The sequence below is a fragment of the Spinacia oleracea genome, chromosome 6 (genome assembly GCF_020520425.1).
Source record: "Spinacia oleracea cultivar Varoflay chromosome 6, BTI_SOV_V1, whole genome shotgun sequence".
NCBI lineage: Eukaryota > Viridiplantae > Streptophyta > Magnoliopsida > Caryophyllales > Amaranthaceae > Spinacia > Spinacia oleracea.
The window spans coordinates 87,471,218-87,486,022 of NC_079492.1; the positions used below are offsets into that span (position 1 = coordinate 87,471,218).

Sequence of the window (14,805 nt, forward strand, 5' to 3'; positions counted from 1 at the left end):
AACGCCTTTTGTGGAATCAAGAACACTTGACACCAATAAGTTTGCATAATAGTAATGGCAAATTTTATTAACTGAAGTCTACCAGCATAAGACAACAGTTTAGAGGCCCAACTATCAATTCTAGACATAATCTGCTTGATAAGAGGCTGACAGCCTGACACGGCATCGTGGAAAGCTTCTTTGAGGAGAGAGGAACACTGCGATATTTAAAGGGTAACTGCGCCTTAACCAAATTAAACTCTATGAGGATACCAGAAACCTCACCAGGGACACCACCAAAATAAATGGAACTTTTAGCTTGGTTAGCTCGAAGACTAGAATTACTAGAGAAGAGGTTGAAATCTGATAATAAATATCTAACATAATTAATATTACCTTTTGTGAATAGTAATAAGTCGTCAGCAAAACAAACGCGAGTCAAATCCAACCTCTTTACAGTGAGGATGGAATATGAAACTTGGATTGTGCTTCAGGCTCAGCAAGCACCTGTTCAAGTATATATTCCATGCATAAACACAAAAAGGTAGGGCGATAGGGGATACCCTTGCTTTAACCCCTTCTTTGCTTCAAAAGGAATCGTCATATCACCATTCACATTAAAAGAATAAGAAACCGAGGATAGGCAAGCGATGATCCACATCACAAATTGAAAAGCAAAACCTAATTCCAACATCAAATACTTGAGAAACGACCATTCCACATAGTCATAGGCCTTTTGTAAGTCGATTTTGAGAATACAACGAGGGGAAAGGCCCTTCCTACCATACCCTTTAATGAGTTCATGGCTCCGAAGGATGTTGTCAAAAATAACTCGACCCTTTACAAAAGAAGATTGACTTTCATTAATGATGTGACATAAAACATTCTGCATTCTGTTAGTGAGGGTTTAGAGATTGTTTTATACAACACCGAACAACACGCAATAGGCCTAAAGCTCTTGATAGAAGTAGCATTTTCAACTTTAGGAAGTAAGGTCACATAAGTACAGTTAAAAGTTTTAGGAAGGAAACCCAAGCCAAAAAACTCTTGTACGACACTAGTAATGTTAGGGCCAACAATATGCCAAGTACTCTTAGGGGGTGTTTGGTTAGGCTTTGAATGGAGTTAGAATCCATTCCATCCATAATATTTTTTGGTTGAAAGATTTTGGTATGAAATCTCATACCAAGGGGTTCTAATCCATCCCCCTAGAATCTCATACCCACCTTACCCCCTAGGATTCATAATCCATTCCACCCAAGAACCAAACCCTAACTCCAAAAACAAAAGCACCACCATAACAAGGTTGACAGCACCTCACCACTTCGGATCTAACCATCATTACCGGCCAGACCTTTCTCCTTCTCTGGCGACTTGACCGACGACGTGGGTGATTGTTGTTATTTTAGATCGATGGAATGTATCCTCTTTCATTTGTTGGATAGATTGATTTGGGTTGTAATTGAATGGTTATCGGTAGAGTAAAATGAGATTGAATTTCACTACAATTTTCCATTTTCTTATGCCTAAAATTCTGGAATTGAGTTTGCCATTGAAACTTTTTCCTTATACGACAGTAGTCGCGACTCACGTCTGACACTTCATTCTTTTTGAGATTTTTTGTTTTTAACATTTTACTCATAGAATTACACTTCGTATACACCTATATAGATTTTATTAAATTTGTTGTATAATGTACAAATTAAATATACTCCTTCCGTCTTAGAATACTCGCACCGCTTTCTTTAATTTATAAAGTCTTCCTAGATTACTCGCACCGTTTCTATAAATGACAAACTTTTATTAATATTATACTTATCTATGGACCCACCTATATCTCTACTCCCTAAAAAAGACATTAAAGTGAGTAATTTCCCACTACCCCTTCAAAAAGTTGACACATTTCCCACTATCTATGAAAAAAAATACTCCACTATCAACTACTATCTAATTAAATAATAAGTCAATTACATTACATTAAGCTCTGTGTCAGTCAAACCGGTTCGAGTATTACGTGACGAAGAGAGTATTATGTTGGATGTGTAGTATTCCACCCCAAAGTAAACCAAACAATATGAATGGGATATAGAATTCATCGCAAGAGTAAATCAAACAACTTCAAACTGGTATGGGAATTTGAACCCATACCACTATGGTATGAGGTTCCATAACAATCCATTCCAATTTAATGAACCAAACATCCCCTTAAATAAATGAACATTGCAACCATCCATATCTGGGGCCTTCATAGGGTCCATGCTAAATAAGGCACCTTTAATTTCCTCTGGAGTGACAGGGGCACACATGAGAAGTTGATGATGGTGATCAAGCACATGCCCCTTCTTCACAATCTTCTTATCGATCATAGGAAGAGCACAAGCTGCGGTTGTAAGGATCTTTAAGAGATAGGAAGGATAATTTTTCAGAATTTAATTTTGATAAACATGATAATTTTTTGTTTTTCAGAATTTATCGGAAATTTTTTTTGGGAGATTTTTTTAAAAAAGAAATAACCATTTAGAAAGAATTTTTTTAAAAATTTTTGGTAGAAAATATTTTTTTTAAAATTTCAGAAATAATTAAACAGTGTTTAAGTTAATAAACAAAAAGATAAAAGAAAAAGTAATAACATATAACTACCCGTCGAAAACCGGAGCTCTCTCTCGCTCTCTCCCTCTTTTCTTCTCTCTTTTAGGGGTTACAAAAAGTAGGGTTTTTTAGGGCGGATATAGCCAAATTTCAGAAAATTTATGGCTATTTTCGCCCCTTTCTCTTCAATTCTGTTTTTTTTTTCGCGTTAAATCTCAATAAAACTAAATCTTTTCAGTGTAGTAAGTACCCCGTGATCGGTTTAATTGTAGTTAAGTTTTGTGTGTTTAGTTTAGTTCAGGTTGTTTATTTGGTAAAGATATGTGCGGGATCGAAGAGGAGGTCAATCTTTCGACTATAATCAGACGAATCAGACGTAAATCATATTTGTCATGGCTACAATAGAACTATACACCCCTCGTCGAAGAAGGCCATAATCACAGCGATATTGTTATCATATTTGGATAGTTCTGCACCTTTATAAAGTTAAATGATGATATAATAAAGAAAAACAAAAAGTAGAATTCATTCATAAATTCAATCATATTATTGAATTGGAAAGAGGAAGTCCAAATACATGCCAGGCATGTATTAGCAAAAACATGCCAACTCCAAATAAAAAGGTAAATCTAAATGGTAAATATTTTTGGGGGGAAATGTAAAACGGTATTGTACACTTGTAAAACGGGGTGCTGACTTGGCATTGCTGAGTTGGCAATTCATTAGAAAAATGGTATTGGTATTACAAAAATGGTACTAAACTTTTTCTAAATGAAATTCATTTTCCTTAAATGGTACTCGTTTTGTACTAAATTTTATAAAGTGGTATTAATATCACAAAAATGGTGCTAAATATTTTAAAATGGTATTCATATTACAAAATTGGCAGTAACGGGATCCAAGTTGGCAAACGGGGTTGACTATTCAACAATTTCAAAATGGCTGGGAAATTACAAACAAGCCCATGGCATGTATTTCATAATACATGCCTGGCTGCGATTTTGACGCCCTCAATTGGAAAACAATTACGGAGTACAATTATAGTTTGGTTACAAGCAAAGTATTTACTCATTTTGAAAATCCGAGTACCACATCCACACTACTACTAGTATTGAATTCAAATGGAAATCAATCTGAGGTCTCTCAGGAAAATGATAGTTTAGGCTTGCCTGTAACCTTGGGTTTACCAAACTGTTGGTGTCGTCGTCGTCTCATATCTGCTTTCTGCCCTGCCACAAATAACCTCAACGTAGTTAGTATTACTGTTCATTGCTAATCAATGGAAACAGAGACAATATACTAAGCTGTACTTTCCTGTATTTCTTGTACTGCATCATTTCAATTTCACACTATCTAATATATACTGCATCTTTTCTGTTTCCTTCATATTTCTTAATTTTTTTTTCTAGTGGATTATTGATCCAGCTTAATTGCTAGTAGATTCACTGGAATGCTGAGTGTAGAGAGTAAATTAGGCAACAATGCAGCATGCATTATTATGTCTCTGTTCAAAGGTATATCGACCCCTGAACATATTGTCTTACATTTGAGAAAGACCAGACCAGACCAGCCTAGTATTTCATGAACAAGAGCCCAGTATGTCACATAAAAAGGGTGATATAAATATACACACAAGTAACAAAGAGTGAAGAATGAAGAATTTCAATGTTTGCTTAGCAAGCAGGAGTATAATGAATGGGTGGAGCATCTTTTAAGTTTTAACAGCCAGTCTCAGTTAGAGGCTTGACTGATTCGAGACTAGCAGAGAAGGATTCATTGGCCGGGCTGCAAGAATATATAGACCCAAGTTTGTCCTTGAACCAGTTTCTAACAGACTATTCCACAATCAATTTCAGTAGCTTCTAATGAATTACTCCATATTATGCCAGCGACTAAAAGTATTCGACAAAACAGATTAGCAAAGGTGCACAACTATCCAAATATGATAACATTATGGACAAATTTAAACAGAAAAGTTTCCTTCCTTTGAAGTAATTGATATTCAATTATTCATACAAATCTTCACTACCGAATTGCCTGTTCCATAATTCAGATTAAACAGAATAACAAAGGTAGCTTACTGTCACACCCAAACACATTCCATTTCGGATGATGTGAACAGCATTAATATAAAATATTCAAACGACAGACTAATGTTACACAGTTCTCACAAGAACACGAATAAATGAAATGAAAAATAGACATTAGACCTTAGACATTAGAATTAGACTTGCCTGTGATGGTTGTTCAACAGAACAAGGTACAAGGGATCATAAGGAGAGAGCAGACAAAACTGCCGCACGACATATCCACAGGTCACAATGCTGAAAAGCAGCAACAAAAAAGAATTACTTGCTTAAAATTTCATTTAAGTCACCCAAGATTCCTTGACTTGTATATCAACAAAGACGCTACAAGTATTCTACTTACATTGTTATACTTAGGAGCGAGGGGGGTTTTTAACATTATAAATGACAGAGGTTGAACACTTGTATTATTCTTTGTTATTATAATAACCTATAATTGAATGACAGCAAAGGTCAAATTCAAGATGGAATGATTTTATGCAACAGACCCCTGGCCCTCACCCAAATAAAAAAAGGGGTACAATTAAGTACGGGCATGGTCCATGGTATACGACCAACATGTCTTGTTCATTTACATATGGAAAGAAGGATAATATGAAAGGAGAAAGATATTCCAAGCTAGAAAGAAGCCACACAAAAGAGGTTATTGAACATAACAGGCTCTCAACAATGTACTCATTTTCTAAACCAGGGAGAAATGAACCAATAAAGTAATAAATCATAAATTACATCAAGGGAGCTTTAGCAATACAAAAATCAACTGTCTTCTCTTAATAATAATACAAAGTCCAGCTGAGCCTTACAAATCAACACTATTATATTTATATTCATAGAACCAGACATGGTTTCTATTGTTGGAAGAAGTATCACGCGGCATTTATTATAAAGAAAACAGAACAGGCCTTACGGAAATACATTACACTACTGATTAAATTGATGTGAATCACCAATATATTCATTAAAAAGAAAAATTAACCAAGCAAGGCTTGGCCTAGTGGTAAAAGTTTGGCCTCATAACCTCAAGGGCATGAGATCAAACCCCATTATAGGGGCTCTTTGGAGGTGAGGATTCCTTATCATCCCCCATAACACAAAAGAGAGACAATTTTTGGTAACAGTATTGGAGCTACATGTTCTAAGAAAATAAGCACCTTAAGAGAGTTTACCTGCCAAAACATATTAGCAAAACTATCCAGATCACTCTAGTTAACCAACTTGGTTCTTTGTAGCCGACCCAAACCTGCAATCACATGAAGCGGATGTGGTATTTACTCTTCTGCTTAGAAAAATGCTATTGACAAATGGAATCAACTTTTCCTTTGATCCACAGAGGAAGGACATACTAAATGCTTTCTATCACTTATTCCAAGTTGTAGAACTGGCATAATTTCCCCAGTCACATGTGATAACTTATTCAAGTACCCAACTAGCATCAATTTAACAGTTAAGAAATCAGTCCCTTAAATACAGGGAGCATCATTCAGCACAACATTATTGAATCCAAATTGGAACTTTAAAGATAAAGCAAGAGGAAATTATATAAAATATTTGACATTTATAGAGGAGGAGATGAAGAAACTCTTTAACATACTGATAAAACAGCAACATTGATGTAGAAATCTATCAGTGTTGCTACCAACCACCTGCATATATATTATATTTCCACAATCAGTCAACGACAGTCGACAGATGTCTACAGATGTTAACAGTTTCAATAAAATTTTGCGTACTCCATATCAAATCAAATAGCCAACACAAGTTTTAAATTTTACAAGAAGCTCCTTATCATTAATTATAGGCCAAATTAAATAGGCTACGAGCAGGAAAAACTAAATTTTAACTTAAGTCCCTTTTGCCAAGATTCGAGAAGAAAGCATAGAAGCCATAGAAATAGAGGATGTCAAAAATATAGGAATGGATCTAAACTGACAAGATGATCAAGCAAACCTATAGACTAATAAAGTAATAATAATTAGAAAACCAAACAACCAACAGCGTCAGTGAGCAAAGGCAAACGGCTTAAGATAAAGGTTCCACTGACACTGACTATTGACGTATAAGGCATAACCCTAGAAGTAAATTATTTAAATGCATAGAAAACTACACAGGTTCTTATAGTGCTGCTTTTGAGGATTTCTCTTCTAGGAAAGCTCCTAATGTTAAGAAGAAACGTTACATGTCTTATATTCTCGCCCCCCTCACCCAACCCACCCTCCAAACAAAAAAGAAAGATAAATTGAATAAACTCCATTGACCTTCACATCAGTAACAAACTTAACCATTTCAAAATTTGTTGACCAAGAAAGTCTTTCTGGTATAGCATCAAAGATGAAGAAACTGCCAGTAACTAGTAAACCAAGTCTTTCACTAGGTGACACCTCATATATACTAGTAACATCCATTTAGAGAAAATATTTGCAGAATCATAAGAGCTTACGGTGTTAAAAGTTCCTTATTGAAAGGTGAACCGTGAGTGATGATAGTGTAAACCAAGGTACCAAGCATGAGACAGCCTAGACAACCAAAAATAACTTTTGCAGAGATCAGTTGAATGGCGCTCCCACTATACGCATCCTTCCTGTCAAGGGAAAAAACCCATACATAGAGAGTTTATTTCTTGTTCTCAGCCAGTAAATGATATGGAAAAATATCTGCCACAACTTCACATAGGAGTACTACTCGCACTTTCACCTCCTTCATTGCGTAACTTATGGTATCACAGAATATTCATCATAAAAATTAGACTTAAACTATTAAAGGAAGTCAATCTAATACCTGAGCTAAATTGTCTAAGAATAGAAAACATAACTAAAGCAGATAATATAAGATAGAGAAAGGGAGGGGATGGAGAACAAAAACAGATTAACATAAAGCAAATGCAGATGCGATATGATAGAATCTAGGTGCGGATAAGACGAAGCAACATAGATAACTGATGTCCGTATTCAAATGAATAATAGCTGTCTGGAAATAACACCCTTTACATGAGTTCAAATAGAGCCAACAAATAAAAAGTGAAGCAAGGACTAAAAGTCAATATCTTAAAAGAACTATAGAAACTCTCTCTGGACTCTGGAGCCAAAGTTAATACTAGTGGTTGGACGATGAAACCTCAGATAATACATGGATACACCCATGGATTCTGGTAATGAAAGAAATACATATAACCTGCAAAGTAAAAGAAAATTAAAGACCCAGCTCACTTATCCTGGTCTCGCAATAGAAGATGATACATAGGATCGGAGGATTCTTCAGCTGAAAGCTTGAATAGTTGAATGGTAATGTATGCGCAAGTTGTGATACTGAAAAGGAAAAACAAGAGCATATGAATACCATCTCTAAAAGAGAGCTTATTTACAGGAGTAGCACAGAAGTATAAGACAACTTCATGGAAAGACTTGAAAAAAAATTGAAAGAAACAAACAACCAAACTTAATACTTCATCAAAATTAAATATTATGAGTCACCAATTTCAAAGTGGATTAAACATTTGAGGCAAAGGGAGCAGTAAATTGCATGGGAAGTTTTACAGATTACATGATAAATTACTAGCTTCACCCAAACTATCCCCCATGGAGAAATTTGTTACATAAATCTTCTAGAGTTTCACCCTAGTCACATTCATTATACATTATACATCATACTACAACGAGCAGCACAAGTCCTGGTGGAAAATTAAAGGATCACCTGAAATTGCCAGAGTAATATAGTCCCGGACCTTTTTCTTGAGAAATGAAATTATATTGATTATTTTCGTTTTACTTTTGTAGAAAACACCAGCCTAAGCATTTAAATCAGAAGAATACATTAGGCTAAGCATTTACACCAGAAGACTACATTAATAACCAATAAACCAAGCATCAAAGCAAGTGTACCAGAACTTCAAATTCAAACCACAGAAATAATTCTTTATCAAGTAACATAAGCAGGGGAAAAAGACCTACAGTTATGCATTATGAATACTCGAAGGAGTAAATGACTGAACAAGGCTTTAACAAAGTAAAAAAACATGGAGCTGCTCTCATGCTCCCTACATTCTTACAGTTTCCTCTCTTGTCAGAGATGAACAGAAAGCTTTAATTACAGTTTCAACATCTTTTGCCATTTACTTTTACTAGAGGACAAATTTTTCCATAAGAAACACCAGAGTTACAAAGACAAGTGGGAGGTGTCTATGTTAGACGGCTGATCATTTAGGTTTTACCAGTCTTATAGGATTTTTATATCAGTAGTCTTAGCTTTTGATATGCTTGAACAAAGGTCACAACTCTCTGAAAAAAAAGACACCAGTGCACAATCTGATATTATGACAAATTGACAACATGTTTCTTTCTGGAAACTAGTTACCATGAGTCTATGCTAGAGAAAATAATGATTAGTTATTAGTTTTACCAATGTAATGAAACTTTCAAGTTCTCATAATATCATCCCTCTAGAACAAAGATGGGGAAAAAGAGCAGAGCAGGAAAAAAAAACCAATTGCTATTGACGGTTATACGGCTTATACCAAAACAAAAGAAATGAAAGGTCTCTATCATCAATTCCTCATAACTTTGATCCAGATTAGTCTTTAAGTTCATATACTCACGAAACTTATTGTCAAGAGTAACTGGAAATCCAGAGTCTCCAGAGCATTATTAAAGTGTCACGATCCGACTCTTTGGTGATCAGTTGCGCAATGCACTCTTGCCTATTGGCGACAAGATAGCAAGTCTTTCCCAAGCAAATTTGAGTGTGCCTAGAAGGCACAAATGAAAAAGTGGCTTGTGATTCGAAGAAGACTTTCAGGTGAGCACCTAGTTTGAAAGCATCAAGGTATCAATTAAAAGGAATAAATATTGGAGTAACATGAGTGACCAAGAATAACATCGAATCCTCGTTGACTCAAGTGCTAAGTAAAGTTTGACCAAGTGTGAAGGCTTTTGATGGTCAATATCCCCCACAACAATGCTTAATCAATTTTATCAAGCTTCTCGCATCAAATACTGCTTTCCCACTTTATACAATACAGCTACAGAGATCTAGTGTAAGTTTTCACAAGCTCAGTAGCCATCCAGACCACACGTAAAAGTCAACACGAAGTACCCAATAACCATGGCTTAAAAGACCTAAGAAACAATGAAATAGAACATGTACAAAAGTTGATATTGAACATCTAACACCAAGACAGTCCTCTGGCCTAGTACAAGATTTGGTGTGCATGCTCATCTAGAGAAAACGACAGACTCGGGGTTATCCCTCGGCGTGGCAGTGTTTAGGGAGTGGTTTGCTGCACCATGCAATTCCGATTTTCTGATGTTTAAATATTTTAGATATTTGTCTCCTTACACTTGTTTGAAGGAATATGGGTTTTGCTAGGTTTAACGCACATATCTATTACTATATACTAAAAGAGACACCAGCAATGACACGTGTCACTTCCCGGTGAAAAAATTTCCCGCCAAAAACTCTTTCCTAAAAAGACATTTTCCTTTTCTTTTTTCATTTTCTCTCCTTTTGTATAAATGTTTATATATGGAAAAAAAATATAGGATTATGAAATATGCCATTATTAAAATTTTGGAAATATTTTAGTCAAACTGTCATATCAATAATAAAAAATATTTTTACTCAATATTTTGGCCAAATTAACATATTAAATATATCAAATATTTTAGTCAGATCATTATATTAAACATATAAAATATATAATACGTAGTAAGTTAAAATATGATAAAATGAGTACATTCGAGATTATTAATTACACAATAGATTTAAGGGATTCATAATTCAATTAATTTTTTTATAGAAAAGATAGTCAAATAATAATTTTCAAATATCCGTGCGTGCACGGGACCTAATCTAGTTCTTGGATATGAGAGAGATTGCTCATAAGTGTGAGGGAAATCCCACTGAAGTTTCTCCTTGGTACACATTGCTTTTAGTTCTTACTCATCTCTGGTTCAATCCCCTCTCTCTATTGTTTTATATTGAATTACTAACTACGGTTAAGGCCGCATACATCTTACACTTCCCAAAACCCAGCCTCCAAAGACATCTAGACTAAGAAAGTTTTCTACTTAAAATATCGTGCTTTTTTTTGGTGTGTTTTATCTTTCTGATTGTGTCACCTATCACAATGAAAACAACTGGAGTAGCAAGCTTTCAAAATAAAAGGGAGACATTTTAAATTGTATGGAAAGAGTACTATATTGAAAGAATGCTAAGTTTGAAACCTAATCATGGCTTTCTTTTGAAACTTTATTTGGCAAAGTATGTGAGAAGAACAGCAAATCTGTACTGATACATACCTTCCTAAACATACCAGAAGAATTACCCAGATGATTGATGCAAGCCAACTTGATTCCTTGTAGATAACCCATACCTGATTCAATAGAACATGGAGGTTTAGCAGTTGTCATACTAAATGAAAAGAGGTCCTTAATCTCTTAGATCATGCAAATATTTAGCATAAGTAGTGCATTGACAAGGAAATTCGAGTTACACATACTTTCAACTTTCCTGGAAGCTGTATAATGGTGGTTTATAAGTGTTGGATAATCAAAAATGCTTTAGCTTTATGTATATAATGTAGAGGCTTGTTGGCAATGGGCTAGATGACCGAGATGAGAAAACACCACACCAATACCCTAGTAATGTAATTTGATCCAAAAACCTTATTCCTTGAGGCAGGAGGGTGAAGTTCAAACAATTGGGGCACCCCATTATCAAACGTTGGCATTTTCTAATAACAAAATCCGATGGGAGGATAAAACAGTAAAAAGGTTCCACTGAGAATTAAGAGTATATGCAACTCATGAGTACGTCCACAACCTGCCACAGATTAATGCTGATGTGCACCTCAGTATACTCTTATCAAACAACATCCCTGTCATGCAACACCAGCATATTCGTTGAGCACATTACCAGGTCCGTTGAAGTAGTCTAGAAGCTTAATGCTCTAGTTTAGAATAAAACACAGATAGTTTATGTAAAGCCCAAAACTCCAGATACCATAAAAGTCACGTCACTTTTCTGTCACTGCAAAAGTACGAGCCCCTTAAATATATTTAAAGAACATTAAAATCACAAGGGATCCAGTGCCATCGATGAAAAGGAAAACTGACTAAACATGACAACGAAAATTACAACAAATTAACTTTCTAGAAGATCTCATGTGCATCTCTAATATCAATAAATCAATAATGTATGGCGTGATGTTTAACCCTAATTCACAGTAAGTGATGAAATGTATATGTCATACCGCCAAAACAAAGATATTGATATAGAAGTCCACTAAAGTTGCTGTCATCCACCTGCAGAAGATCACAAAAATGATTATTGGCAACTATCACCAGATACAGTTGTTGCCTGCCCAACTACAGGGGAAAGGGGAAATGAAAATAATCCAATTGCACAAGATTTTCGAACAAATAAAATGAAGCAAGCAAAGGGAAATCAAGCATCTGAAGCAAATGCCGCCTCTTGTAACTAATTTTCTGATGCATCTGAAAAAGCTAACAATTATATTACCCAACACGTCTAAAAACACTCCCACCCTAAGCATGGTAAGGGGGGTTGGATGTACGCAGCCTAAAGAGGCCAATATCTATTGACCCTTAATGTGACACACAACGAACCTTTACTACTCCAAAATGTACAAGATGTGTAGACAGTTACAACAAAACATTATTCCATTTTTATCCAAAAGTCAATATAATAAAATCTCTGCTTTATCATAAAATGCACCAAAATAGATGATTTTGTAAAGGACGCCAATATACTTATCAAAGCCGTTATTTGATCTAGCTAGGTCTTGGTGGGGAAGCCCTTGTTTGGGAGATAGTACTGCACATCCACAAAGTTCGTTTCTTAAGAAATTGATGCAAGATTTATTAACGACATTGAATATTCATATACCTTTTATCTTTTTGGAGCAACAAAACTGGATTTCATGAGCCAGTGAAATAAACAAGCTTAGTAGAAGCATGCAGACTTGGAGAGGGGTAAATAATACTGTATTATTGTTGGATGGAGCATGGTTGCAAATTTTAAAACATACTTTCATTATGCTATGGCAGCATGCCTACATGCTAAAAGCCTGATTCAGAGAAGATTCTTCTTGAACTCCTATTTCTTGTTACTTTTCTCTTGAAAAATTTCAGAGGGTAGAAAAAATTCTCATGGAGAAGTGTCCAAACAAAAGGAGTTGACACTCAAATGGACGCCCAATGTTCACTTGTTTTTTCCTTAGCGGCTATCTAGGCCAGAAATTGCAGTTACCAAATGGCAGGGCATGTGGTTTAGTAGCCCAAATATCAACTTATTTTTGACTAGTTGCAAGAAGTTTAGAGGTATTCTTCATCTTTAAGAAGCTGATACAAGTCTTGATGATTTAGCTAAAAATGTTCTTCCTTATTATAGTATCTATTACCAATCCTCTCATGGTGTATACATATCTCCCTGTCACTCACCAGATCCTACACTGAAATGTTTTCTCTACAACAATTATTTTACTCTTATTTCTCTCTTATTCATTTATCAAAAGATTAAATTTAGTTGTATGCCATCAATGTATCAATATGTTCAGTTTCTGAATTCTGAAGAACTTAGAATTCCATCAAGGGTATCGTAAGGTGCCTCCTAGTAAGTGGTAACATTATAATCCAACAAATTCATTTATCTCAAGTTTCCTAAAACCCAATTAACCAACCATCTACTATTTACTTATTTAGAAAAAGAAAATTCATTATCAATTATCTCCATCTTGGCTTGTAACTTGATGTCCAACTTCCATAGAAATCACCAAGCAACACTCCACGGAAATCATAATGCAATGTAATATACATATCCTAATCGGTTTTCCAGAAGTTGAATGACGTGAATCCAGGATATTACACTAAAAGGTTCTCTATCAGCAAATTCTGGTTGGTCATCACGGTTATAAGAGTGACTTCCATTTACCTCAAATTTCAGCATGATCTTCTGCATGAAAGTTATGCAAAACTCATTACTTTATTGGAGAGGGCCATTATAATGAACCCTAGCATATGACATTAAGAAATCTGATCATCAAGTTAGAAACATTACACCAGAACCCTCAACACTATGCTCCTACTCTTCTATTTTTGTCTGAAAAGGCCGGTTATAAAGCCATCCCCCGACTTTTTCATTTGCCATTTTATCAGACATATTTTTTAGTTGTTTGAACAATTGGCCAAAAGCCATTTGTAACAAGGCCAAATATCAGCCTTCAGCCCTTCACAATCAAATTACCTTTTCAAGTTTCAACTACTAATTTACTTAAGGTTTGCCAAAATAGAGCATAATGCACTCCAACGAAATTAACAACTCCATTCCTAATGATCACTCCGTCTCGATTAGTTGTCTCATTGCTAGTTCAAATCACACAACATGGTACCAATCATTTAAACCAATGCCAACTTCATAATTCAATTAGCAACAAATACAATCATAAACAACAATCACGCTATCAAACTTGCTAAAAGTTCAAATTTCATAAGCAATCATAAAGTTGAAAATTAAGAAAAATATAGTGAAGAATAGAATTACGGGGTAAGGAGGTCTTTACGGAATGGCAATCCATCAATGGCGAGAGTGTAGATGAGAGTAGCAACCATCACGCTCCCCAATGCTACGAAGGCTGCTTTCAACACCATGACTGAAGAATTCGCCATTGTCGCACCTAAATTCGTACAAGGAATCCATCACCATTTTTGTAACTTTAAGCTTTATATGTTACGGATAACAGTCAACATCTACATCATACTTATACAAGAGGACATGCTCTTGCCACGCTCGCTAGTTTTGCTCCACTCCTGACCACTTTTTGTTAGATACGACTGTCAGAGTTAATTTCCTATTTTCCTTATACATTTCCGGGTTTGGGCGTGGGATTTCCTTGCCCTCCTCCTCCGCATCGACCGCACGTAACGCGTCTGGTAAAACTGTTAAAAACTGACCTCGATTCGAGAAATCGACTTGAACCGACTTGTATCCATAACCTAGCAATCGGACAATAATATGAACCTGATTTGAAATCAAAATCAGTATCAACCCGAAATCGATTATAACATGATGCAACTTGTTATTAACCTGACCCGTGAAAACTTATTACCCGATTTTACCCGACCAGTTGACCACGTGACTT

At 35.4% G+C, this 14,805-nt stretch overlaps 1 protein-coding gene across 3 annotated transcripts; it reads right to left on the reverse strand.

Annotated features, from left to right (window-relative positions):
• Positions 1-3,381: 3,381 nt before the first annotated feature.
• Positions 3,382-14,550, reverse strand: LOC110798578 (uncharacterized). 3 transcript variants are annotated; one of them, XM_022003763.2, is made up of 10 exons: positions 14,425-14,550; positions 14,208-14,340; positions 11,899-11,950; positions 10,946-11,019; positions 7,859-7,957; positions 7,093-7,233; positions 6,247-6,298; positions 5,822-5,895; positions 4,803-4,892; positions 3,382-3,792 (listed from the first exon to the last, which is right to left on the reverse strand). In XM_022003763.2, exons 1-10 carry the CDS (start codon positions 14,438-14,440, stop codon positions 3,780-3,782), a joined length of 744 nt encoding a protein of 247 aa, XP_021859455.1. In that variant the 5' UTR covers positions 14,441-14,550; the 3' UTR covers positions 3,382-3,779. The 3 variants fall into 3 exon arrangements, with proteins under 3 accessions (XP_021859455.1, XP_021859453.1, XP_056688926.1); XM_022003761.2 differs by having other exon boundaries at positions 3,382-3,797; positions 14,425-14,549; XM_056832948.1 differs by lacking the exon at positions 14,425-14,550 and having other exon boundaries at positions 3,382-3,797; positions 14,227-14,356.
• Between the last annotated feature and the right edge of the window lie 255 nt (positions 14,551-14,805).

Excerpts from the sequence above, each read along its gene's own strand:
- LOC110798578 (XM_022003761.2), bottom strand. Across the intron at positions 11,020-11,898 it reads TCAATATCTTTGTTTTGGCG|GTATGGGTTATCTACAAGGA; the intron begins GTATGACATATA and ends CTATTGAATCAG. Across the intron at positions 6,299-7,092 it reads AATAAGGAACTTTTAACACC|GTGGTTGGTAGCAACACTGA; the intron begins GTAAGCTCTTAT and ends ATATATATGCAG.